At 37.0% G+C, this 27,404-nt stretch overlaps 2 protein-coding genes across 2 annotated transcripts in view; one reads left to right on the plus strand and one right to left on the minus strand.

Moving 5' to 3' along the window:
• LOC124171416 (cytosolic carboxypeptidase-like protein 5) overlaps nucleotides 1–17,573 on the minus strand; it is a 37,204-nt gene extending 19,631 nt beyond the window's left edge. The window contains exons 1-4 of the mRNA XM_046550589.1: nucleotides 17,361–17,573; nucleotides 17,175–17,288; nucleotides 14,346–14,488; nucleotides 10,304–11,023 (exon numbers count right to left, since the gene is read on the minus strand). Of these exons, the coding sequence (XP_046406545.1) occupies nucleotides 10,304–11,023; nucleotides 14,346–14,488; nucleotides 17,175–17,288; nucleotides 17,361–17,451 (1,068 nt within the window). The 5' untranslated portion in view covers nucleotides 17,452–17,573. The remainder of the gene's footprint in view (nucleotides 1–10,303; nucleotides 11,024–14,345; nucleotides 14,489–17,174; nucleotides 17,289–17,360) is intronic.
• A 3,219-nt stretch (nucleotides 17,574–20,792) lies between these two features.
• The window catches only part of LOC124171745 (ethanolamine-phosphate phospho-lyase-like), a 68,631-nt gene continuing 62,019 nt past the window's right edge, over nucleotides 20,793–27,404 (plus strand). Inside the window, exon 1 of the mRNA XM_046551022.1 lies at nucleotides 20,793–21,073. Coding sequence (XP_046406978.1) covers nucleotides 21,009–21,073 — 65 coding nt within the window. The 5' untranslated portion in view covers nucleotides 20,793–21,008. The remainder of the gene's footprint in view (nucleotides 21,074–27,404) is intronic.

Raw genomic sequence — 27,404 nt, forward strand, 5'->3', positions numbered from 1 at the left:
ACGCAATGAAATATGAAAAATTGCATCAAAAATTAAATGCTGAATTTTAAAATTTATTGCATACTGAAAGATAATTAGAAGCAAGATTAACAAGGCTCAAACTAATAAAATTAGAAGAATTAGCATAATATCTCATGAAAGAAAAATTAATTCAGAGAAGCTGAAATCTAACTTCTAATTAAGAAAAAAATTCATTGCCACTTCAGCTACATTTGGTACTCAATTGGTCAGAATTTTCCCACGAAGCACATTCAATACTAGATGTCAATTACACACATACCACTTTTTGTTATTACATTATACTATACAAATCTGTAATCATGTTAGCACATGTTCTGATGCATGATTATTGAAACAGGGATTTAACTGTTTCTAATGCAAAACAACCAGGATACTGATAGGATGCCGTAATGGTCAAAGTATCCAAGATACAATGCCTCAAAATGGCTGGAAATACAATTGACAAATTCAACCACATAAGGCCAAAAGTATAGGAGAATCAAAATAAATTAGACAGAACACAAAACAAAATAGCCAATCCATGGTTAGTTTTCACATGGTCACAAAAATCACTGATACCACTCATAGTACCATTTAATACCATTCAAGTGCAAGTAAATGATTAGTGTATAAAATGGTATGTCAAACATATTGCACAGAAAAAAAGCCTACCATATTATTAAATTTAGCTGTGTAACTTTCCATTCCAAAACTATACATTTCCATTCCATACATATATGATTTGGTGCTTTACCAGCATATAGAATAAGGGCCGGAATGACCTTTTCGTGATGCAGCAACCAAAAATTCACCTCAGGCTCTTTTAGTATCATTCCAACTTCCAAGGAAGAAGGCAAAGCCACTGAAAATTCAATTCAGTAATTTCTCTGGTGGTGATTTTCCATTTACTGAGTTTAGCCCAGCCTGGGTACTGTTCTTACATTAAGCTCATCAAGGATTAGTTTTGAAAGAAAAGATAATTAAGTTATGCATGTACCGAGCATGTGGTTATTACCCATCCTCTGTCAATATGAGAAGATTTCATTTAAATATTTGCTTGCTTTGCTGCAATTGTTACCTAATTTGATTTCCAACTTCACTTATAGTTATGTATATCGATGTCACCATAGAGTATGTACGTATACTAACTCTATGATGTCCCTTAAAAAGCAATTTTCTGATAGCTATCCTATTTTTATCAAACCTGAGTCAATAAAAATAGGTATAATTTTCAAAACCTTTATAAAAATCATTGACTTAGTAAACAAACAATTGCGGGAATAATCACTTTAATACATATTGACCATATCCACCGAACATGGAGAGAGATACTTGGTCGAATAGCAGATAACAATACTAGCTACAGAACAAAAATGGGTGACTTGTAATGGCACACTAAAGTCTCCAAATCTGCCCCTCTTGGGTGGACCAAATGGCATGATTTGCAATGAAAGTTATCAAGTGAAAAAAGATGCCCATTTTTGAGTTTTCTTTACAGCGATATCAGCGAAGTACATAGTACGTATTTTAATAACTTACCACAAGACTGCCATGACTAACATTGTGCTCAAGTTATGTATATCTGGTTGTATCTTACTATTTAACCCGAAAAGCAATTGCAGTTCACCATATCATCTGGTATCACCAGAGCTAACATTAGTTCCTTCACCAAGAGCATCAATTCCCCGTAAATTATGATGCACTCCTTCTAGACCAATAAAACAAGGCATATTCACAATGGTGGTCTTCTTCACAAACTACCAATTTCCTGAGAAACAGATCTCTAATGTCACTGCCCATTAGGCTAATCAGTGATAAATTTTTGATGAGCATTAAACAAAAAAAAACTTTAATAAACGCTTTTGGCATTAAATTGAACCAGGATGTGGGGTGACTGTCAACATTGGGAGGGTTACTAATGAATATTTTTACCGAAAAAAAAAATGAAAACCTCTCGCAACTCTTCTTTTTGAGAATTGGAAAAGTGTAAGTGATACACCACGGTAAGAATAGAGAAGGCCAGTCCAGATAATACGGTTTCAACACCAACACTAGGTGTTTACTAGATTACTGTTTTCAAAATTAAGACCTGGACAAAAAAATCATCATTTTCCCTGACTTTTACACACTAACCTTTAAATCATTGCACAACATTTTTTAAGAGGAGGAGACAATAAATATGAGATTTATATTTAAAATGCATTAAAATTCTTTTTAAATAATATTAATGCATTTTCAATGACAAATTTATTTAATCTTTCCATGCCAAAGATGAAACCCCTCTCTCAGTGGCTCTTCTGAATCTTGTGTCTTGACAGAAATTTCACTTATACCTCTAACGATATTACCTGACCTTTTGCTGATCCATTTAAAATTCCTGACTTATACCGGATTTTTCTGACCTGTAAAAGCCTAGCAAAAAGCACTAGACCCTGATCAGCAGATGACTTTTTCAGGTAGAGAGTGGTACAAAAAATCAGACTGCCACAAACTAAGGGTTTACATTTTCTTGAATTCATCACATTAAATGTGGGTCGTTTATTTTTGCTGTCCTTTTCACCAAGCTATTTTTTACATGTACTTTTTGGGAAAAATCGACTTCTGAGAGAGAGATCAGAAAATTCATGCTAATGATGCATATCTATATTGGAAGAAAAATGGCCAAAAATGTATCCTTTATTTGGAAGCTCCAGGGCTTCGATCATTATTTGTAAAAATATACTTCTGCTACGGAATTCAAAATTGTCCTTAAGTCAGGGGTGCCAATGTGTGAGAGGTGTACGTGAACAGAGGTTTCACTATGTATGCCAACAAAACTGAGTCAAAACGAACATTAATAAAGCAAGGAACACCATGAGTGGAGCTTGAATATTAATTTATGAATGCAGCCCATATCACCAGGGGTTCAAAACCTCTTTTTTAAGGCTTGGAAATCTTATAAGAGAGATTTTATTCATGGGTTCAGTGATGTTCATCTAGTTCTGGGCTTGAAACATATTCATAGCATTAAAGCAAGGTTATCGATAATTTCATCACTAAATTAAGGCACCACCTTCGTAGAAGGCAGTATGCCACTATTGAAGTAAGACAAAGCTATAAGATTATGTTAAAAAGCAGAACCTGAAGGATACCAAAGCTATAAAGAAAACAAAAATTTAATTAGAACTGTGAATGGCTTGGCATGCATGCATATTATGAAGCCAAAATAAGGTATGTTGAAAGCATGAACACAGGCTCATCATCAAATTTTAACTCCAAAATGTAATTAAATTCTCAGGTACTTACAATCTGATCCTTTAAAATGAAACCAAAAAAAGAAAAAACTCAAATGGACACTTGCTAATGAGCTACCATTTTATTAAAATGGTTGACTAGAAGCATTCTAGGGAGAGACTAATGCAGGACAACAATCACCCTAAAGTGCCTTCAAATGGCTCTAATATTTCCCTTCAGTCTACAATAAGGTTATTAACTTATGATTAGATAAAGAGTGAAGATAATATTTGCACTTAAGGGCAACAAAGCATTTAATTGCCATGTAAAATAATGATAGAAAACAAATAACTTTAGGTCTCCCAACACTCCTTTTACAATAGGGTGATTTCCTATTATTTTTTATTGCTTAAATCGAAACATTATTACTCCTGGAGTACGTATTTCACGCTTTTAGATTTTTAAATGACGATATCTATTTTTTGCGATTAAATGAAAAGTGAAAATTATCAAGCGCACGAAAACGCGACGGGTAAGTATGAATGCCGGGAAAACTCCCGTGTGACGTCGTTCTGGTTCCCGCTGCCGCAAGTGAGGTGACCTTGGGGCGAGGCTCTGAGCGCTGATACGAAGCAGGATGCTAGCTGGTAGCGCTTGGCTTAAATAAGGATTCACTACCTTATCAAACGAAGGAAACTTACCGACCACAGGCAGTTTTAATAGGTGATTATTAAGACATGTTTCCCTGAGCTCTGTGCCTCATGCATGCATTGGTAACCTCAGACGATGTAAAAATCCTATTTACTCGTACAGAAACTACGTCCCTGTGACGTCACGTGGAGTGGCATCGCATGGGCACCAATCTGGCTTTTTTCAAATGAGGATAAACTTGACCCTTCCCATTCGTCTAAACCGGTATTTCTTAAACCAAATAATTTGTATATTATGAATACACTAATGGTGGGTAACGAATCGCAATCAATGCCTTTAATTTCTTTGATGAAGGAAACTACCCTATTGAAGTTCTCATCCAGTGGGGTGATCTTGCTGGAAAGTACATCTGAATGTAAAAATAAAAATAAATGGAGCATTGGTTTCAGCCTTTGCTCAGTGGAATTTTCTAAGGGGGAGAGTCACCTAAGAAAGGGTAGAAAAATAATTCCTATCTTCCACATTAGATTTTAATATCCCAATTGAACACATGCTGAGCTAGCAGCATGAAGTAGCAGTGCTTCAGCTGCTCTCCTAACTACCTTTTATGGATATAAGAATCATTTAAGGTCAAAGTGCTAAAATTTCAGCAGCACTGCAAATTTTCATTAGCATAGCAACAGGTAAGAATCTAAAGAGCTGCAAATTAAAGCTGAAGGAACATGAAAATTTCTTTTTTGGCAATCTTAAATGTGGTGTAACACAGGTCAGTAAATATGTATTTCAATGGATGGTTGTAACTGTAAGGTCAACAGCTGGAGGTGGCTAACATAAATAAGGGTAATATATTTTCCTAGACAACAGGGAACAATTCTAGGAACCTCATCTGCTTAGCAAATTTTTAAAGTTAGAATAAAAGTGATATTATTTTCAACTGTTTAAGAAAAGTTAGCATTTGTTCGGTCATTTCCTTAAATAATTCTACCAAAATTATGGTACATAGTAGGAGAATATTTATAAAACTGCCATGCACCTGAATTAAGCTACGAGCAAGAACTCAGCAATATGATAATTAAATACCATTTTGGGATTGTAAATATAAAATTTTCTCATTTGGATTTCTAAGGAGACTGCTCTACTGCAAAAAATACACCAAATTATGACATCTACAAAGGGGCTTGATTGTTCTTTCTATCAATTTGAAATACATGTGTAATACATTTTTCCATAACTACCACAAAAGAAAAGCTGTGGTTTGCAGTAGCATTCAAAGTCTTATTTCCCACTTACGATAGCACATCGAATTCATCACTTTATGGAAAAGCCTTACCAAAGAATGTAACTTGTTCCTTTACCCCTCAAACGTGACTTTAAATGCCTGTGGTCCTTCTCTCAGCATGCGTGACGCACCGTCTGCGTCTTCTGAATGCCGTGCCTCAAGCGTGTGCGACACACCATAGGTGTCCGAATGTTTCATTAGGTATTCCTATCTCTTCAACTTCCATATAAGTACTTTTAGTGAGTATGTACGTGAGACATATATGCCTGCTTTCATTCTGTGCCACTTAATTGCCTTTGTTTGTGCGCTCATTTTTTTTTAGTATATTTTTTCCAGCTGATGCCAGGATGCTTCCTCTAGGAGCGGCGTCTGATGGATGCTCATGGATGATAATCTCCCACTTACTTTATGTGCTTTCTTTGCGATTGTGTGTTCTACGTGGGGATGCTGAATGCCTTCCTCTATGGTTCATTATCATCTGCTCTTCTGCCTCATCCTTTCCTTTCTCTTTCATCGTGGCAATGACAGTGAAGGCTTGGACCGTCCAGGCATTGTCACTCAATAGTTCTCGGAACCTAGAAGACCTTCTGGCATCTGGTATCTTATTTAGGACGTTTGAAGCTGAGGATTGGGGTTTTTCATGCCTACGTTTGCTTTGGTGGTTTTATTTTTTCGGTTTTGAGTCCCTTTCATATCTGAAACCCTCCTTAGTTGACCATGCCTTCTAGCTCTCATGATTTGTCCGATGAGCCCGTGGTTGACGCTCTGGAATAAAAGATTGCAGAATGTTCTTATACCACTTCGGAAGTTTCAATTGGACACTCCCTTGACTCCAGGTTCAAATATTTATACCATCTCATTTTTCTGTGAATTTTCAAGAAAATAATTGGGAAGATATCGGCTGTGAAGACGCGCCTCTAACCTTTGCGTGAGATTTAGTTGGAAAAAAATATCACCCATTCGTGTAAACAGGATCCCTCGGCATTGGAGTTATTATTTGATGATGAATTAATTACAATTATAGTGACTGAGACAAACCACTACGTAACATAGTTTCTTGAAAATTTACAAAGAAAATTCCGAAGAAAAAGAAATTGCTCTTTCAAAAGTGGGTTCCCACAACTATGGTGGAAATAATAGTATCTACGTTTGCTCATATCAATGAGAATAAATAAGGAACCAAGCTTCAGAAAGTATTTTATCGGAAAACATGTATTCGAAAAAACATTTTTTCTCAATGCAATGGGAAAGGAAAGGTTTTCATTGTCCACCAAATTTCTCTGATTTGTAGATAGAAACAGGAAGGAAGTTGTAAAAAAAGATCCGTACCACTATAACATTTTGCCCATTCATAAATATTGTAATCCTACAGTTAGTGAACAAAATCATAGCAGTACAGAATTTAGAACAGCGCAAAGGACGGCTCTCAGATACCGATACGGAATGTGCTGGATCGACCAGACAGCATTTTGTTCAGCATGACCCACAAATTAAAACATTTAGCGTTGAAAGAAGAAAGTGAGCAGTGATCGAGAAAAACATTAAGAGACAGGAGACAAGATACAGATGTAAAAACTTCCCAGGAATCTGTGGAGAACCCTGTTTTGAGAAACACCAGACTGGTCAACTACTTAACACGGCATACAGGGAGCAGGCAATAGTAAACGGCTCTGAAAATTGTTTGTATGTATTAATAATTGTCAAGTTCAAACTATTGTTTAGAGAATATAATTTTTTAAATTTTTTTTCGGTGAGTGATTACGACACTAAAACTAATTTACTTAATGTCTGCTCGAAAGCTTCAAAGTCTCCAAATTAAAGCACCATATAGAAACGGAACAGCAAAGATGCATATGCTGCGTCACACACGCTTGAGGGGTTAAAGATCATAACACAAGGTGGAAAGGGAGCAGGTAGTCATAGAATTCATTCTCAAGCAATTAATTGCCAGATATCACCAAAGTCCTATGTTGCAATTTAGCCAAAATTGCAACATTGGACTTTGAAAGGCCAACCTAGGGGACTGTTTAATGGATCAAGTAAGAGTGTCACTTTTCACTTTCACTGCTGATAGCCACTCTTAGGCATGCTGGAATTGTAAGGACTGCAAGATGCACCAATTCTAATTACAATCAATTCTCACTCAATTGGCTCCCAATTACCAATCACCTTCATGAATTAACTGGGCGTATTTTCCTCCTCCCTGCACATCTAATTTTGAAGAATACATTAGACTCTCGTTAATAAGAACAACATTATTACGAAGTTCTCGGTATTATGAATCAAATCGTTGGTTCCGACGAAAAGGCCAATCCAATCTATGGTAAAAGAAATTTTATTACGAAATTACAAACCTTAGTCCTGGTCCCGGCAGCTACAAAATGAACTTTATTACGAAGTTCCACGCATAAGAAACGGCATTTATGTGGATGTACACTGCGCTAAGTTTTAATAAATTTGCCACTTTTAAGTTCTCCTCGTGTAATGTGCCCTAGAGCATCAATTATGGTTCTTTTTCCAGTCTACACCTAGCATTATATAATAAACTTCATTCCTGTGGAAACATAGTTACCCACTCATAACCCCTCGTAAATTGGACATACAGTTAGTCCTCTTCCCACGCACATTCGATTAACGAACTTTCAGAGATATGAGCATTCAAAAATTTCAAATTTCGAAAATGGCACCTTTCGATTTGGCGGATGCGACGCAGTGTGGCGTAGAAGAACTTGCACTTTGAGCATAATCTGAACAAAGTATCATCGAATCCGGTGTGAAGTTAGGAACTGTTCAGCATTTCACCCATTCTTCCTTACTGCGGTGAATGATGTTTTCGGCTCCGGATGCGTCGCATGCCCAGCTAGATCAGTTTGTCACAACAGTGAGTTAGTGCACAATTGTGATGCAGTGTTGCATTCTGCAGGATAACCGTACTTCTCGACACCTTGCATACAGTCCAGCCGGTGAGAGTTGTCCGATGACAGTGCAAAAGGAGTGGAGAACCCTTTGCCAGCACGGTTTGCTGCCAATATCTGCCCCCAAAATGCACCTCACACCCTCGCCTAGTCATACAACGCTGTCATTTGCATATGAAGCACTAAAACAAGCCTGAACCACCAAAACAATCCCTTCATTTGAATCTCCAAAACAAGGGATTCCTCCTTTGGGTCCTTCACGCTCATCATCCCTCCCGGCTCCTTTCTTCACGGAACCCTTTCGTTTACAAGTGATGCAGGCATTTCACTTTCTTACCTGGCAACCTTGCACCCTACCCCGAACTAGACCCTTTCTTCCTGTCATTGGACAACTCTCGGCGGCCGGACCGTAGGTTTATCAACTTACGAACAAGGTCTCGGAATACATGTAGTTTGTATATCGAAGACTTACTGTATTTGGGAAGATATCAACCCTCGATTGCATCATGCCGCATTCTTCTATTGAGAAAATGAAACAAATTTTTTGTTTTCATACATTATCGCATAGTTTGATCGCGTATATTATGCTCTGTTTTTATTTTCGACAATTCCTAAAAGAATCGGTCACACAAACTTCGTTATTACAAACTTCCGCTTTTTCCGTCCCATGAACTTTGTAATAATGAGAGTCTACTGTATTCTGAAGGCAACAATAATGAAACTCTTGACATAGTTTGATGTCCCTGAATAAAACAGATCCAAAAATCTATGTAAATGACTTCATCCAAAATATTTTGCAAATAGAAAAGTAGGCAATACAATATACTCCCAATTATCCAGGATAATGATGGGGAGAGTTGGTACAAATAACCAGATAACACCGAAAATCTAAACTTTCACTTCCACTTCTTAAAACCTCTTTCACTTAATTTCTTCCACATATACATATGTTAATCAAAGTATATATGTATTATTATTTTTGTGCATAGTGTGTTATTTTAGAATATAATTGTACTTATATTCCCACTGCTGCATACACCACAGCAAACTGTCTATGCTGGCAAGCACCTGGCTGACCTCTAATTCCTTTGGCTCTGCTTCAACTTTCTACACTGCTCTCACTTCCACTACTCTTTTCCCCTTTCATTTAGCCTTGACTGGTCATGGTGTAAACATGCCCGATTGCAGAGACACTCCCGGTTCCCTTGGGCTGTATCCAACCTCATGTGAGGCAGTGGCAATAATTGCATATTTTCCATATAAAAATACATTTAAAGATTGAAGATAACATTTTCTTAATTTGCAATTGGTTATTGGTTATACTGGTTACATCGGTTATAGGTTAATTTGCTGCTATTATTAGTATACTTTTCACCCTCAAGGGCCTCTGCTTTTATTATATTGAGAGAGAAAGACCTTGGATTTAATCATATCATATTTTGATGATCGGATGTTCCTTCTAGTCAAAACAATTTTTTCCACTCTATTTGGTCCACCAAATTTTAATCCAATTAAGGAGTTTCCACAAGATTAAATTAGGGATCATCTTCTGATTACTCACTTATATTCCTTGGAAAAAAAGGGACAGAGCAATTTAAATTCGAGTAAAAAATAACGGGTAAGAATAAATAAGATTATAAACTGATGAAAAGTATACATAAAAAATAAGTGTATATCATACTGGGATGCCAATTGTGAACACCTTCCATTAAGCACTTTAACTACGCACGTTAGCTAAACCTCAGACACCTTGAAATTGAGAAGCTTGGGTGCAAAACTAAATTTGAAAGTAACTATAAAACTCAAATGCAAATGAAGTACATGACAAAATGTAAAAGGCTCCAATGTAAATGGATATAAAATACCTATATGATACCTGATACTTTTTTCAAAATGAAGGATAAGTACAACAGCATATATTAAAACTTATCATAAACATACACCCACAATTGGCACACAAAATTCCATGAGCATGCTGATAAACACCCTGTTACTGTGACTACTGCAATGACAACTATGTATAACTTCTATCAAACGAGAAAATTATTAGCAGATCATAAAAAATTAACGTAGCAAACACAAAAATGGTGTGTAAAACAAACCTTGATCAAAGAATCCACGAGGCTGAACCCCACCTGCCACACAATTACTCTGAAAATAAACGAGTCACAGTGACATATAGGCCAGTCATGCCCATGTTACCTCTCATTCTACATATTTTGCAACAACCTTTAAATCAACTGACCTCTTCCACACAAGGAATTTCACCATCTACCAATATATCTGCGCTGTCTTCTGCTCCAATACCATTCTCTTGTACGTCCAAGTTGTCCACGTTCTCAATACCACCATGGTAATAGCGGAGAAGAGTGCAGGCAGCATAGATGGAGGGATGCAGCTCAAAAGATGGATTCCCATAGACCCTATTCAAGTTCATTCCCCGAGTGTCTGTCCGATAATGACCCCTGACCACACCATCAGGATTGAGCACTGGTATCAATTTGAACACAAATTTCCTCCTCAAGAGGGCAGCACCAGGATCTTCTTTGTTCAATAACGAGGTAATAATTCCATCAAGTACAAAACTAGAAGATGTCTCAGCAGGATGCACCCTTGCTGAGATAAATATGACTTTTTTATTAGGGAAGCGGTGTGGACGAGGAACTGATACATCTGGGAACAGGTTTTTAAATCGAGGCTCACGCTCAGTCGATATTCCCCACGTTGAAGTTATTGTGATGAGATCAACACTGCGCCCTTCTAACGAATGGCACAAACACTCCCTATAATAGTATATTTCTTCACAATCAAAACTTTTCTTTTTTATGGAACTATACTTGGCATCTATTCTGTCCAGAAAACTCATTATGTCACGATAGGGGTAAGGGTAGCACAAAGCAAAGAACACTTTCTGGTTACTCTCGATCCGATGAGTGAAGGTCAAAACAGCACTGTCTCCTGAATCCTGTGGATGAACAAAAACTAAATTCATGAAAATGTTAACAACTAATCTAAGGATACACATCACATTTCTCTACTAAATGAAATTACACATCTCTAATATGAAGGTCTTAAAAAAGTTAAAAATCCCATCAGACCAAGTTCAGAGGGGAGTTCTTGGGTAAATGTTTATTTTTGGTTTTATCGAAGAAAATATCTGTTAAGGAGCCATCAGGGTTTTCTGCCCAGACTTGTTTTAATAGGGCCTCTTGCTGTCTTTGTATTATGTGCCCTGCCCATCGCAATCTGCATCTCTTGGCTTCGGCTACTACGTCTAGCGAGTTGAAAAGGTTCCTGATTTCCCTATTGTGTTTTATTCTCCAGGTTCCGTAATCTCTTGTTGGACCAAAAACTTTCCTTAACACTTTATGTTCACAGGCAATTAACTTCTTTTCCGTTCTCACGTCGATAACCCATGATTCAGCTCCATAAAGAAAGATAAGTCTTATTATGGTCTTATAAATTCTGAGTTTGGTTCTGATGGATAAAATTTTTGATGTTAGCAGTTTGTTCAGGGCATTGGCTGAATTTATTCTGTTTTGTATCTCACATGATTCACTATTGTTTGAGTTGATTATGGCACCAGGGTATTTAAATTCATTCACTATTTCAAAAAATGTGATCATCAATTGTAATGTTTCTCGAGTTATCAGGGTTTCGACTGAAGGACATAAATTTGGTTCTATCGTCAATGATTATCAGACCAACTTCACGGGTTTCTTTAATCAGAAATTCCGTCATGATTCTTAAGTCTTCATTATTTTCCGACAGCAAAACTAAGTCATCTGCAAAGGCGAGCATTGGTATCTTTTTCCCTATTCTTATTCATAAGTCTTTTTTCCTGATTTTTTTTAGTGCCTGTTCCAATACAAAATTAAAAAGTATAGGTGATAGCCCATCTCCTTGTCTCACACCAGTCTTTACTTCAAAGCTTGTGGACTATTCATTTTCAACTTTTACCTTACATTTGCTATTTTTGACACTGAGCCTTGCTAACTCAATGAATTTCCTAGGAATTCCAAAGCTTTCCATTTTTTCCCACAATTTTCCCCAGTTTCAACCATAATAAGCTCTACTAAAATCAACAAATAAGCCATAGAAGTGTTAATTAACTTCCCAGTATTTTGAAATAGCCTGTTTAAGTACAGTAGATTCCGTTTAATGGGTCCACCGGTTACTTGGGGCAGCCGCTTAATTGGGGCAGATCTTGAAGAACAGAACCCGATAGAGGAATATCCCAGAGTATTCTCCGCTTAATTTGGACTGCATGCCACTTTATTGTGCCATGAGTCGGCGATATAGACTCTATACTCGCGACGAAATTAAAATTTTTAGTTTTCTGAATGCTATTTTTTTATATTTTCTTCCTTTGATTTACTCTTATTTTTCACAAATGTTCCTATTCTTGCCCTATCTTGAAAGCTCTTGTTGTTATACTATCCGCAAGAGGATAGGACTTTTCTTTAATAGGACTTACTAAAAGACATACATTCAGCGTCGCCCGAGGCTGTGAAAAATATTTGTAACTAAATTGTTATAATTCTTAAAAATCATAATAAATTAACTAAACTAGCTGATTAATTAGACAAATTAATAGTTTAATAAACTCATGTCGCATTATAACATGCCGCTCGACCCTTCGGAGTGTGCACCAAACCCATCCTGGAAGTACCTGCTCCATGGGCCCACGAAACGCATTTTAACATTTTCGCCGCATGTGAGGAGAAGATTTTCGGAGATTAAACAGCAGTGAAAGGGTTAAAATATGTAGCAACAAATCCAAAACATTCCAAATCTAAAACGAGTTGGTAACCCCATTTATCCAAAGTTCATCAAGAAACCCAAAAACCATTCGATCACCACATCGTTATAAGCGTTTTTGTAAGTATGTGACTTCTGAAAAATGAAAAACCTTTCAATGATGATTACTCCTATTTGCCTGTATTTTCTGTCTTGGTTTCCTTGGCAAGACTGAAAGGCCCAAGGAAAAATTTGCGTCTTATTTCCAAGCCGTCAATATTTGCTTTCATGTACCAATGTATTAAAATAATAACATTGCTGTAACAAGGAATGAATATTCTCTGTTTAGGATATCTAGCGAAGGATAGTTTAGGTTAGGTAGATAGGGAGGTTTAGGATATTTCCTATTATGGATTGACAAAAATCTCCTTTTCTGCCCAAGGCAAGGAGAGAAGTTCGGCTTAGAGGTGTCATAATATTTTTTCTCAAGATCAAAACCTTGTAACTTCCTTCAAAATTAAGATGAGTAAATGATTTCTTCACTAAAAATAACTTTGTACTTTTCTTTAAATTTGATATGCAGCATATAGGGACTTTCATCATAAGAAACGTAAGTTAGTAGGCGACTACTTTTTACCTCACAAAAATCAAAATTTTCTTGTCCTAAAGGGTGTTACATCAGTATAACTATTTTTTTTCCTCAATTACAAAAAAATTTGTAATGACCTTGAAAGAGAAAATGGTCTAAAGAATTTTGTGTAGAAGGTTCAATTCCATATAATAAACAGTGAGACAAAAATTGCCAGAGGAAGATAAAGTAAAAAAATACACACTTGTAACGGAAATTTAAGGAAATGTTTTTCATAGCCTTTGCTATAATTTTTATGTAATAATTATTCACACCAATGAATTTTGCAGCAGCATTTCTTTCTACATTATAATATACTATTAACCCTTTGAGTCACAACCGATTTTCTAGGTACTACGCTAAAAGTGCCGAGGCATTTTTGCTGATTTTGCAGTAGGTTAGGAATAAAAGTTAGGTCTCAAAAACAACTAAAGGTATATATTCAAAAACTTTAGGAAATCTTTATTATACGTGGTTTCACCTTTTAATTGTATTATTTGACGAATCTTTGGTAATATTAGTTAATTTTTATAATTTGAAGAATAAAATTGCAGGAGGAGCGCATTCGTGATTCTGGCACTTTTCGCGAGAGATAGGAGGAGTGCGATAGCGCTCCCCGGCACTCTAAGGGTTAATCAGTGCATAGTGCAATATTAATTTTTATGCTGCTATTGATAACACCGCGATCCCAGCCTTATGGAGATTAACATGGGAAACGAATCTCCATAACAACCCATACTATCAACTGAATGTGGAACATCCTAAAAAATTCACAACTTATGGAGTAAAATTGTCTTCTTGGAACTTACTTCAATAACATTCAGGGGTGAATTTGCTAAAGAGTTTTAAAATGGACTTTTTAAGGCATTAGAATACACTTATAATAAAATAATTACTTTTCACATTGAGCAAAACATACCGTAAATGCGGGTTTATCTTTTATTTTCTGCCATCTTTGGTACCCTTGTATCATGTAAACAGGGTACATGTGATCAGTGAATACTTTACTGTGCCGGTTTAGGTTCCTAATGTTGCATTTAATAATTGAGGGATGCTTTAAACCTGGAAAAAAATTACATGATTAGGAATGAGTTAAATCATCATACACGACTGAATATTACTACTGACATCAGTCTAGTGTCACATTATGTACATAAGATATGTAATAATGAAAGCAGATTTTTAGTTGCATTATGCTGGCTGTCTGTCAGACTTCAAGATACTACAGATTGGGCAGCTCTTCAAGCAAAGAAAATAATAAAAACTGAAACAAATCAAACTCATAAAAAATAAAACCTCAGCCCTGCAGTTTCCATGTCATTCCTCATGCTAGGTCTACGTTGAAACACCCTTGCTATAGATAATTAAGAACAATACGATTGAAGTCACTAGACAACATTGAAATCATTCAGTGCTCTGACATTAGGCACTATATTTTACCACAAGGAAAACATGACACAACACAGGGTGCATTAGTAAAAGATTTCATAAACAATTGCAGCGATATACATATTACATGCTTAGAGTGACATAATGAAACCATTAACTACAGCAACATTCACATAAAATTGAGGACAACCAAAAGCCATACTGAAGGGAACACATGGAGAGGTACTTTATTATTTCCTCATTTACGCTTTGGCTGATCTTCATGTTTATTGAACTCCCTGACTTCTCTTACCTATTTTTTCTACCAATCCCCTAATTTTTTCCAGAATTTCTTGCCCTGAAACAACTTCAGACCAATAAATTTTTCTATATTTAACCATCCACATACCTATCCATATCCTAAAATCCACATTAACATCTTGAGTGCGGCATGACGTGATATCACGTCATGGTGCGCTATCCCCTGGTGCTGATGACGCGATATCACGTCATGCGTACCCCGTGGGTTCCGGGCCCTCTTTAAGAGCTCACTTCGTTTCTATTATGACCTTCGGCACCCCTAAGTTGCTCAGAAGGGATCTAGCAGCACATTTGTGAACACCGCCTCAGGCAACCTTTCCTGGGAGGATCGGGAGAAATTTTTCTCTTTTACCTTAAGGTAAGCCAATTTCCATTCATTTTCCTCCCTGTACTGAATGCTATTATTTTTATTCATTTCTTTTAATGCGTATGACAAATTTTATTTGAGTTTTATTTTACAAATCATATGTATTGATCATTTCTTGCGTACTCCATGGAAACCTACCTTAATCGGTAGAATACTATTATAAAAAATACTATTATATATGTATTTACTATCTGGAACTTAATTAGGTGTGTTTATTAATTTTTTATTCCATTTTTATAATGCTTTGCGAGAATATAAATATTTTTTTTCCATCCTTCCTTTTTTTCTTTTTACAAGTTTAGTATTTTTCGAACGTTTATTGTCTGATGTTAATAAGTTTTATTCAATTAATACATGAAGTTCTGAGATTAGTTAAACTTTAATAAAAATTTGAAATTGCCATTACATTTTATTTGTGCAACGTAACATATCTCTAACTTCTGCACCCTTCCTTTGTTTGTCAGTGCAACTCCTAAGCAGTGAGGGGATCAACAAGCGGCAATATTACGAGATTGAAGAAAGTTATTTACGGAAAGAGTGTAAGTTATTTATAACATGTATTGTTGATATATGTATATTATGCACCTTTAAACATTCTTAAAATAATTGCAAATAACTGTTTCCACATTATCCCATGGCTTGGCGAAGAAGTGATTCTATGGAGTTGCTTTATAAAACTGCTTTTATTCTCTCGATAACTATGAAATCAATGGCTTATGGTTGCTCTCAATTCTTAGTCTCACCATTGTTAATATTTAGTTCCTATAGAATAAGTAAAGCTGTTTGCAGCATTTCAGCTTTGGCCTATTTCACCGAGAGTGTTTATTTTAATCCTGTTATTCATCGGAATTTTTACAAAAATATAAAATGTATTTATTGCAGATGATACGGAAGCGAGGAGTAAAACAAAAAATTTTGCATGCTGGCCGGTAGTCGATGCCACCTGAAAGAGGTGAAATTCCCTATTCATCAGCCTCTGCCGATGATCAGCAGTCTTCGACCTCGCATCAGAAGCTGCAGCCATTGACGTTGAGGGAGGAAACCTCCGCAAGGACACAAACATTTCCTTCCGAGCTCTCTGCCTTCTCTAGGCCATAGTGTGGCTATCCACACTAAAGCCACTTAATGGCAAGCCACACTTTGGTCAGGGGCAAAACCATTCTGGTTCCATAATGGCAACATACTATGGCCATAATGAGTACAGCCACATTGTGGCCATAATTTTTGACTGGGTTTTACTGTGTGACTTCAACATGATATTATGGGCCTTTAGAATATCATGAAGATATACTTCAACACAAGGAGTGACATATGCCCAATTCAAATTTAATACACAATAACCATGAAATAAGAGGGCAGTTGGCTCAAATGAATGGAAAAGGAACCGAAGAGAAAACAGAAATAAACTTAAAATATAATAAATACAGGGAGAATATTTTCAGAGATGCAAATAAAATATCTTTTACTTCGCAGCTGAGAATCCATGAATTCATAACAATGTCATTGATATCTACAACTAATAAAACGATAGATGCAAAACTTCTTAGTCACGCACCATTAAAAAACTAGAATCATTAGTAATCACATACTTAGACATTTTCACCAAAATTATCCATACACTTCTAAAATCACGACATAAAATGACCCATTCCAAATATTTATAGGACCTCCTTCACATAGCTCAAAAAATACCTTTCACAGAAAAGTAGAACCAGCTTCTGAAAGAATTCTTGAATTCTGTGTCAGCAGCATCCACCCATGTCCACATATTGAATTCCATTTCAGTCGCGTCATTTCCGACCCTTCCTAAAAGAGAGGTTTCAATTAATAAAAAGTCTAACATGAGACGCTACCAGCATCAAAGAAACGACAAAAAACCTCGTTTAATAGGCGTAACTGGTTCGACTCTGGCCAAGTTCCCTGAGTCAAACTTGGAGCTAAAGACGAGTCCATTAAGTACTACTTCCATAGATGCTGATTCTTAATAATAATACCCCCCAATAGATGTGCCTAGGCCTCAAAATAAAGGATGTGTCATTAATAATATGCAAGGAAACAAAGCCACCAAGCACAGACATTTCCACCCGCGCTTAATCCCTGACATTGTAAACAAAAGAGTAACTATTTACGCTAAACACAACAATACACAACAATGGGATATGCGAAAAATTATGGCTTTAGTAATATAAACAATAGTAGTTCAAGTTTCGATCATAATTATTTCTAAAATTAACCCTAAATTTTCAATATAAAATTATGAAGTGGAGAAACACGAAAAAGCTATAAATTACATGCGTACAGTCAAGGCGGTATTTACGAATTTCTAAAAAATAAATTATGCAGGTGAATCATTATTCCCTCGTAAATGGGTCTTTGGTTGGAAGAAAGGAATTTTTTAAGGTCTTTATGGAGAATTTTGAATAATAAAAATAGATTTCATCCATTGATCAAATAGAAACTCACATCTATTTTTGAATTGTGTATTACCATAATCTACCATGAACAGAGATTTCATACTTGGCGACACAAGCTCAGCCATTAGTGTGGTATGAACCCAAACTAGTACGCAGCACATAATGCATATTAAATAAGTACAAAAGCTGCTATATATGGTCTGTGGATGCTGTATTACAAAGTAATTGCAAATTAAGTAATTCTGATTTACCTTTACAAGCACTCCCCGTTATTACGATAACTTCACATCCCCGTCAGTAATAAATGAAAAGAAGTGGTATGAGCATAAGTTTAGGGCAATTTGTCCTTATCTTCTCTATTTATTTCTTATAACACGTATGTATTCAGATCATCTTCATTTTTTCTCGACAATACATATCCTTAAAATTCAGTTTTTTTTTCGTATCTGTGGAAGTAGATCGAAAATCTCTCAAAGGGATGAGTATATTTTAGAACTCAATTGTCTTTTATTCTACGTATATCCTCTAACCCGCCTGTATTCCACGAAGCAGTGAGGCAGCAAGGGGGGGTTTGGGGGATAAACCCCCCTCCCCCAGAGCACACAGATTTTTTAAGAGGTAATCCCTTTTACTTAATTAAATAAATATTACTTATAGAATAGTGAAATGATTAATAAAATACCCCTCAGAAAGCCGTAATATTCACCATTTTGCAGGGGCGCAGCTAGGAGCGCGGCTGGGGGGGTTTAGGTGCAACTAATATCGGGGTGTGTGGGGGTATTGAATACCCACCAGGATAAGCGGTTTATGTGTGAGATTAATAAATTGCGGAATTTTAAGATAAATGGTTCAAAACGGTGAGTTTTACGGCTTTCGGAGGGATATTTTATTAATCATTACACTATTCTGGAAGTAATATCAATCCAATTAAGAAAAATGGATTAAACTTAAAATATTTTCTGAGCTCTGGGGGGGTTATCCCCCAAACCCCCCCCCCCAATCGCTGTGCCACTTCCATTTTGGACCACTTATCTTAAAAATGTTCTGGGGAGGGGCTCCCGCAGCTCCCGCTTACCCTGGCGGGTATTACATAAGCCCCAGTATTAGTTGCGCCTAAATCCCCTCCTAGCCTTAATGCCTAGCTGCGCGTCTGCCACGAAGTACCCATGTAATACATATTTATACATGAAAACTACACCTTTCTCGTTTAGCTCAGTAATTCTCTTTCCTACTATTCAGGGTAGTGAAGTCGCATCTGATTCAGTAGTCAATCAATAATTTCTCGGAGGAATCATCTTATTTTTAGGTTTATATACCCATTTATAAGCAAAGGAATACTGACGTGAAATGAGCTGATAGGTAAATAAATGTGACTTTTACATTAATTCGATTTTTATAGTGGCTCTGTCCCCCGAAGTGCACCATCATCTGACCTGCTTCGAATCAGTATTATCATTATTCCTGATTTCGGGTTCAATTCCGGCATTTTATCCTTAAAATTACATAAAAAAATCTCAGCTGAAATCTCAGTTCGTCTTGAAGTACTGCACCGTTATATTTTTTCGTCCGTCCTTTCTCCCATGTTTAATATTGAAACAAAACAGTATTATCATCTGTCCTAGAGTTCAAAATGATGCTTCAAAGAACGTTCCTGTAACTAATTTTTAGAATCGTAAATTTTTTAATTTACATAAAAAATAATTTTTCGGCATACTGTGGTAAAGAGCATGGATAAACCAGAAGTAAATTGAGATTTAATTTTGAGAAAGAAGAAAATAAAATAGCATCCACTCATCATTAAGTTTACTCGGAGAAAGTCTTCAAAGAACGATTTAACACCTCCACAAGCTCCGCTTCAATGTGTTTTCAGCGCAAGTTTCATTTTTAAGCCTTCTGCACGTAACATATGAATAACCATGCATCGTTGGAGCGATAAATATGAGTGTTAAAATACGAAAAACACGACGTAAATATGCCCCTTTCACTACATAGTCGGCAGTTCTTCATTGCATCGATCAAAATTGAAAATCAAATGCAACAGAATGCATGAAAATGCCAAATGCGACATGTTTGCAATGGATTATTAAAGAATGTCGAGTTATTTACTGGATTTCCTAACAAATGATTAGATGCTATTATCATTCCGCATCGTGAATTTGAATTCAAAATAGAAAGCACAGCAAAAACATTCTATACATTTATTTAATCAGGGTGAAATATTCTGAACAGCCTAAGGTTTTTTCATTTCCATTCACGGCTAATTTTTTACCGTTAAAAACTTTCAAAATTTCAAAAGCCATGCCAATAACTTTCTCTGTGCATTGGGAATTATTCAAGATATACTTTAAACTATTAGGATATTTTGACTTTTAAACGACGGTGTTTAATGAGAATGGAATATGTTTACACTTTTCACAAGTAATATAACAAAAAAATATACCACTCACTAGCCATTCAAACCCAAAGATTTATTTGGATGGTTTCGGGTAGAGTTCAGCCAACTGTTCTATCTACCAGTCAAACAATCTCGTCATTACTTTTCCACAGACATCGATAAAAATGTTATGCGTAATGAAGCAGTAAAACACTGAAAACGGAATTATGTAGGCACCGCTGCTCTCTTAGAGGAGTACTACCTCTAAGTCACCATTTCAGGCAAAATCAGAATAATAAGTGAACATAAACAATTATCCATGCCGCAAAATTGCTTGAAGTTGAAAGTAAAAAACACGAAATCTGTTAATTGCCAGAGTTGAGCATTTTTGACGTTCCTGCGCGCTCATTTGAAAATCACTCGTAGCTTTGCAGCGCAATGCCATCTTCAGGGAAATAACAGAACTCGAATGGATTTATGGACGGAAATCAGGAAATCGAGGAACCCCACTGCCTCCACTGCTGCCCTTTGCCGCTTCGAGTCGCTGCGAGTTCCCCTGCCTGCCGATCAGAACATGGAAGGCTGCCTTCACATCACATCGCTGTCGTGCCTTCACCGAGAACACATCCCGAAGTCCGCAGCGGTTGCCTGAGATTTTACCATGCACTCAGCTGTGTGAGAACACTACTGCAGTACCAGCTGGGAATTCCTTGTAAACTCTGTGGAAGCGAACAGACCATGGACAGCATATTTCAAAATTTAAATCGCGAGCAGACTTGGAAGATGCGGCAGGAATACGTCGCGTGAGTATTGCCCCTTAAATAATTCATCAACTTCTAAGGTCCATTCCTTCACTTCATATATGCTGGCTAAATTCATAACGATGGAAAAGTTTCTTGTTGAGCTCTCGTTGTTATGTGAAGGCGCTGGATTTAAAACTTGTGTAGCGGGAGCAGAAAGACTAGTGACCTACCGGGGGCTTGATTCCTTCAGAATATGTCATCATACAATTTTCTTATACATTTTTTATTCCACATGAAAATATTTTGAGAAAGATTTGATAATTATTTCTCATCAATTCCACCACACAGGGTGCAATTTTAAACTAAGTGGAGGTATGAGAACTTGTAGGGAGTACACGTTGGAAGCCGGTTCATTATTGTGTGGTCTACATGGTCAAATTATCCATATTCCGTGTATATTGTGCGTTACATAGGTCAATTAGTATACTCAAGATACCGGAAATCCCCTAGAGGTCTGCACTCGTATTGGAGAATCTAACATTGATCATGTTATTTTTGCTACCTCTCCCTTTCGCTGAAGGATAATAGAATTAATAAGGGCGTGCACTAATAGGGAACTTGCATACATTTCAGAAACAGTTGTGAGCTCCAAAATCATGTAGAAATACATGTTTGCGTTTCACAGTGAAAAGGTTTTATTACTTTTTGATGTCGTTAGCGATATTTTATTCATTAAAGTTCAAGAGAATTTTCAAATACGAGTGGGACTCGAAAACGCCCGATGATTGGCTAGCGGCAAATTGACGTCATAGTTCAGTACGAGGAAGCGAAGGAAGCAGCATAGGCATTTGGACACAAGCGACGGCTTGGTTGTGAGGCATTTCTTAGTTCCAGTACAGTGAGTCCTCGTTTAACGTTCCTGAAAAATGTGACGATAAACGAAATGACGTTAATCGAAACATATATCCCTTAAGAAACAATGTTAAAAGTGAATATCGGGTTCTATACGCGAAAAAAAATTTAGCGTATCATATCTGGGGCATTTTTTACGATGGGAATTCGATATGGTGGTCGCCCGGGCAACATCGTCGCAATTAAAGGATCCAACCGATGTGCATCTGAAATGTTGTATAGTTCATAACAAAGTGAGACTTGCGTATAACATTGGCGAAAGCGTATACTCATGTGAAATGTGTATTCTTTTGGCAGTCCGGTAGAGAGTCTTACGGTGAACTTATTTCCACCTCGAAGCTGTCGATGATACTTTCAACTTAAAAATACCTTGCCTGGAGGGCGACAGGAATCTCTGAGGAAGCCAGACTATTAATGTTTCAATTTAGTAGCGATAATATAGACGAACTTCCAACACAATCTACCATCTTGTAACTCAAAACCCCGAAACCACTTCCTATTCTGCAGAAAGAATCGGTCAATCGCATTTCGATTAATATAATAAATACAACGTCTTCAGGTGTTAATAAGTTACTTTTGTAATTAGAAGGCCTTCCTAAAGTAACATTAAAATTTTAATATTTTCCAAACAGAGTCTTTAATACATTTTGGGAGCTTTTCTCACGATATATCTGAAACCTACTCTAAAGGCGAGCTCATCGTCATTGCGATCGGTTGTCACTTAAAAATTCCGTATCGGAAATCCTATAGAGGGATGACCTTCGACGATGACCATGATCACCTGCACTCTCACTATCACTGGAACCCGTGGTGAAAATATCATCCCAATCCAATTTCTATTTGGTTTTAACTGGGAAAGAGCAACATAGAACTGCACACTCTTTGGACAACTTTGGGTTTGACTTTCCCTCAAACATCCCATTCCCCTGTGGTGCACATCAGTCCTATCTTTATACGATAGCCTAACAACCTTTAAATGGATCCTTGGTTTATCCTGACAACCAACTGAATGGAAATTGCTGATCCACACGTCTTCCTCTATCTCCACAGTTTCCAAATCAAGGGCCGCGGAACATTCCTCATTGTGACTCAACTTTTTCTGAAAAGCAAGCCGGCGTAGAATAAAATCAAAGAATGCTGCGATTCATTTTTTGTGACCACCTCTGGATTCCATTCTTTTTCCATCTACAACTTCCTTTATCTTTGGGACAAGACGATGTTTAAATATTTTCATTAATTTATAACAAAATATAAGTTCTAAAAATACCCAAAAGCCATTTTATTAATCCGCACTGACGAGTGTAAATTAATGTGGAAGATGAATGCTGTAGACGTAGTAGTTTTCCTTAGGTTGAGTTGCAAAGTTCATGAAGTTGACAAAACGGCTAATTTTTCGGTGCGCGGAGTCATTTATATTGCACTGGCCGTGTCTATACATTTTTCAATTTTTTTGTAATAAAATAAATCAGAATTTAGGATAAAATTTCCTTTAAAATGACATATAGTTCATTATTATAGCATGCAGTGAAGCCAGGGTATAAATTTGCAAAGTACTGCGGCACATCATTTTGACACCGACAGTAGAAGAAAACGCTGTCTTCTTGGCTGGCACTCGAATGCATGAGGATCAACGTTGCTCTGTATTTTCATATTTCCTCTCTTGATTTTAAACATCATGGAATTTTCTATGTCCTTCCGTAACTGAAATTGAACAAGTGCCATAAATAATTTGAGTCCATCATAACCATCGAGAAACACCTATCTCGATTTTTGTTGTGAAGTTGAGTTTTTATTCTACGGCGGCCGAATTATCGAAAAATCTCAGTTTCAAGTTATTCAGTCAATGAAATATGGAAATATTATTTATATTAAAGTTATCTTCGCTCACATAGCGCACGGGTTTATCATTCCGATTATTATACTCTTATTTTTCCGTAACGCTTATCCCGACAGACGGCATGCATCGAGGCTTTTCTTCTAATTTCCTCCGTGGGAATGCAGACGAAAATTTTTTCTGGGGTGTTATTGCACCGAGGAACAATGCACCACTTGTAATTTTTCCTTATTTCAGCCATGTTCTCCTTTAAACGCAACGTGGCTCTTCCAAACCTGCAGTTACTGGGCTTGGATCTTGGACTCGTACTGAACTATGACGTCACGGCCAAAGATTAGTGGGGGCGGTATTTTTTAGCCCGCGAAACTCGGGAGACTTTTGGGAGTCATTTTCTAGGGTAAAAACTGAATGTTAAGCGGAAAAAAGTATATTGCGGTACTAAGTGTTTACTGTAGTATATCAGCATACTGTTTATAAAAAGTATGCAATTTCCCTATTGTTAAATGTTACCTATCCCTAAAGGATGCCGACTTACAAAAAATATTGGGGAGGCCTAATCCGGGGATCTTGCCCCGGGAAATTTTATAAGTAATGAGTTTTAAGTTTTTCAAGCATTTTAGAAGAGTCATATGGTCGACATTAGAACCCTGATAACTCGAATCTCGATCTCTGGGCACTCCGGGGAAAATCGACAAGCCTGACACATTTTTTCCTCACACCCATAAGGAATTTTCGAAGGGGCTCGGGTGTGTTGCTCGGGCACCCTCAGGGCCCATGGAGTCGGCGCCACTGCTATCCCTACGGTACCGCGGGCTCTCTCTACACTATTTCAATGCAGTGTCGTCCAAGGGATTCAGTAGGAATCGCTGGGGAAGGTTAATTCCATTTTACCGTGTCCACGACGACGTATTGCTCAAAGGCCCAAAGGACGAGCCGCGAGATGCATGCGGATGTCCATGACGTACGAAATTATGGACGTCCTAATTGGAAGAAAATCGCAAAGAACTTTATTTTTGCACGGTTATCTTCCAAAACCTTCAACTTTGACCAGCCGATTCATATGCACCCCTTGCAAACCAGGAAAGTGTTTATTTTAGAATCGTTTAGGAATTGTAAGTACATTCAATCTGGATATCAACAACGATTATGATTGATTATCGTGTCAATTGATTATTTCAAATTTCGCGCTTGATATAGTCCGTGATGAGTGCTTCCCGCCGAAATGGCTTGTGTATAAGGATGTAAACAATGAGGAACTTGCATGGGTCGTAGATTGCTCTAAAAACTATTTTGAATAAGTCAAATGGATACATTAGCTCGCAAAAATACCTTCAGTTTCTCCATTCAACATCAAAAGAAATAAAAAAATTGCATTTAAAATCGAGAAAAATTTCTCTGAGCCGACCACTGCGCGAAGACACCCGAGCGTTGCCGAGGCCAGGCGTGACGTCATAGGTGCCTAAACAACCGTAGGGAGTAGGGAAATACGCTGAGCGCATGGTGTAAAATTTGTTTTGAGGGAGTATTTAGCCGCTCATCGTCACTTTATTTTGTTCTGTTATTCTTGGGAAAGTTTTCCTATTGCTATTGTGCCTAGATTATTACTTGGGATATTAATAATGCGGCATCGGGATGATGAAGTACAAGCGTTTCACTTCGTATGTTTTCGTTATCAGAAAAATGGATGATAACGTTGCCACTCGTTCGAATAGTACACCTGAAATTCATCTACGTCTACATAATACCCCGCAAGCCGCCTAAAAGGCGTGTGGCATGGGGTGTTAGGACACCAGCCTTTTTTTAGGACACCAAAAATTGATGCCACGACCCTCATGGAATTTGTTAAGACAAATTATTGCTATACGTCGGCGGCAAATCGAGTTGTAAAAGAAACTTGTAATACTGGAGGATAACGATCGTAAGCTGTTCTGTTGACATTAGAGTAAGCTGTGCTGTTGAATTTGGCAACGCCGGATTAACGGAGAAGGTAGTCCTATCCGCCCTACGGTACGAATTCACAGCAAAACAGTCTGCACACAATCCACATGTGAGATCGCGAATCGGTTCCGCTGCCAACACACACACAAGCTACAACCTATTTCAATAATATACGTAAATCCATAAACAATATACTAGCATATACCATAATAATATAGTGGGAAATAGGCAAATACTCTTATCAAAAACTGGATGTCACTATCACATTCTTATATTCATCACGTACAACTTACAATAACAGAACTCGTTATGATGAATACAACTATTTATTCACTGATTTAAACCCTTAAATTATCCCACACAAGTGACACAGGTGACATTTCTCACTACTATTCGTTGAAATAATGGAATAACAAACTTCACACACAGTTTTTATTTCAATAGCGTGATCGTGAAATGTCATATCTACGGTGAACAACGGAGATTAGCACGCCACTGACAATTTTTACACTACTGTTAGACATTTATCGATAGCGTAGTAGCACTTTTTACAATTCAATCACGATGGAACACTGATAACTCATGGCCGATATTTTTCAACCTTGTCAAACTTTGTGCATTACAACCACTGGCACTGTGATTATTAGCAGTAGCTTAACGGGAGATGTCACGTTGAAAATAACACTATTTTGGCACAAAAATGTTCCTAGATGTCTCCAATCAGCGAGCAAAAGTTGCATTGACTGGAATTCACCTCATAATACAAGCACAGACAGTCCTAAACGACGAATTCTCCGGTACCTACGAATAAACGGATGAAGTTATTGTATATAAAAGCTAAGCGGACATTAGTAAACATCAAAATCGTTCTAATTACATACTTAAATGAATGATATGCCGTCGATAACATCAACTTACAATTAACGTATCCCCTTTCCAATGGCCGTGGCTCAGACTCCTACAACGATGTTATTTAGGTATTATCAAATTTTTGGTTTAACTGCTCCAGTTTTATATTTTATGCCCTTACTCAGATATTAATATTATAAATAATGCAAAATACGAGGGCTTCCTAGCCTCTATCGTCGGATATTTATCTTTAAATATAAAATATTCAACACGTCTAACAAACGAAGCTCTCACAACTGCTGGCAACTATTACAAACAATCACAACAATAGCTTCGCGTGATGTTTAGGCACCTTTGACGTCATCGAGGCTTCGTCGGCAGTGGCTTGGGGGGTGAGGGAGTTTTTCCCGCGCTTTAAAATTCGTAATATTTATCATTAAATATCTCGCGAAGGAAAACTCAGATTTACATGCGGTTTTCTTTGTTGTATTCAGAAAATAATTTTCTGTCCGCCTATGAAATAAAAAAAATTCATGCAAGTTCCCCATTTATGGCTAATAATAACTAACAATCAGTTTTAAAAGTTATTTTACGATTTTGAATAATACGTTTTTTTCGTGAAAGCTCTAACTACTGTAGTTAGTTCTCGTCCACTTTTATATACTGGGGGATTTCATCTCAAATCAGGCAGAGGGGTGTCAGGTGACCATCACCGATTTCTCTGAAATTTATAAATGTGAAAGCAGTATCCTTATGATGAATAACGATGACTTTATCTCTGCTCAGAACTGAACCGTCATAAAGTTACCGCCCCTTGAACATTGCAGTGTCAGGCCTCAGAGTAAAAAATGAAAAATC

The sequence above is a fragment of the Ischnura elegans genome, chromosome X (genome assembly GCF_921293095.1).
Source record: "Ischnura elegans chromosome X, ioIscEleg1.1, whole genome shotgun sequence".
In the NCBI taxonomy this organism is placed as follows: domain Eukaryota; kingdom Metazoa; phylum Arthropoda; class Insecta; order Odonata; family Coenagrionidae; genus Ischnura; species Ischnura elegans.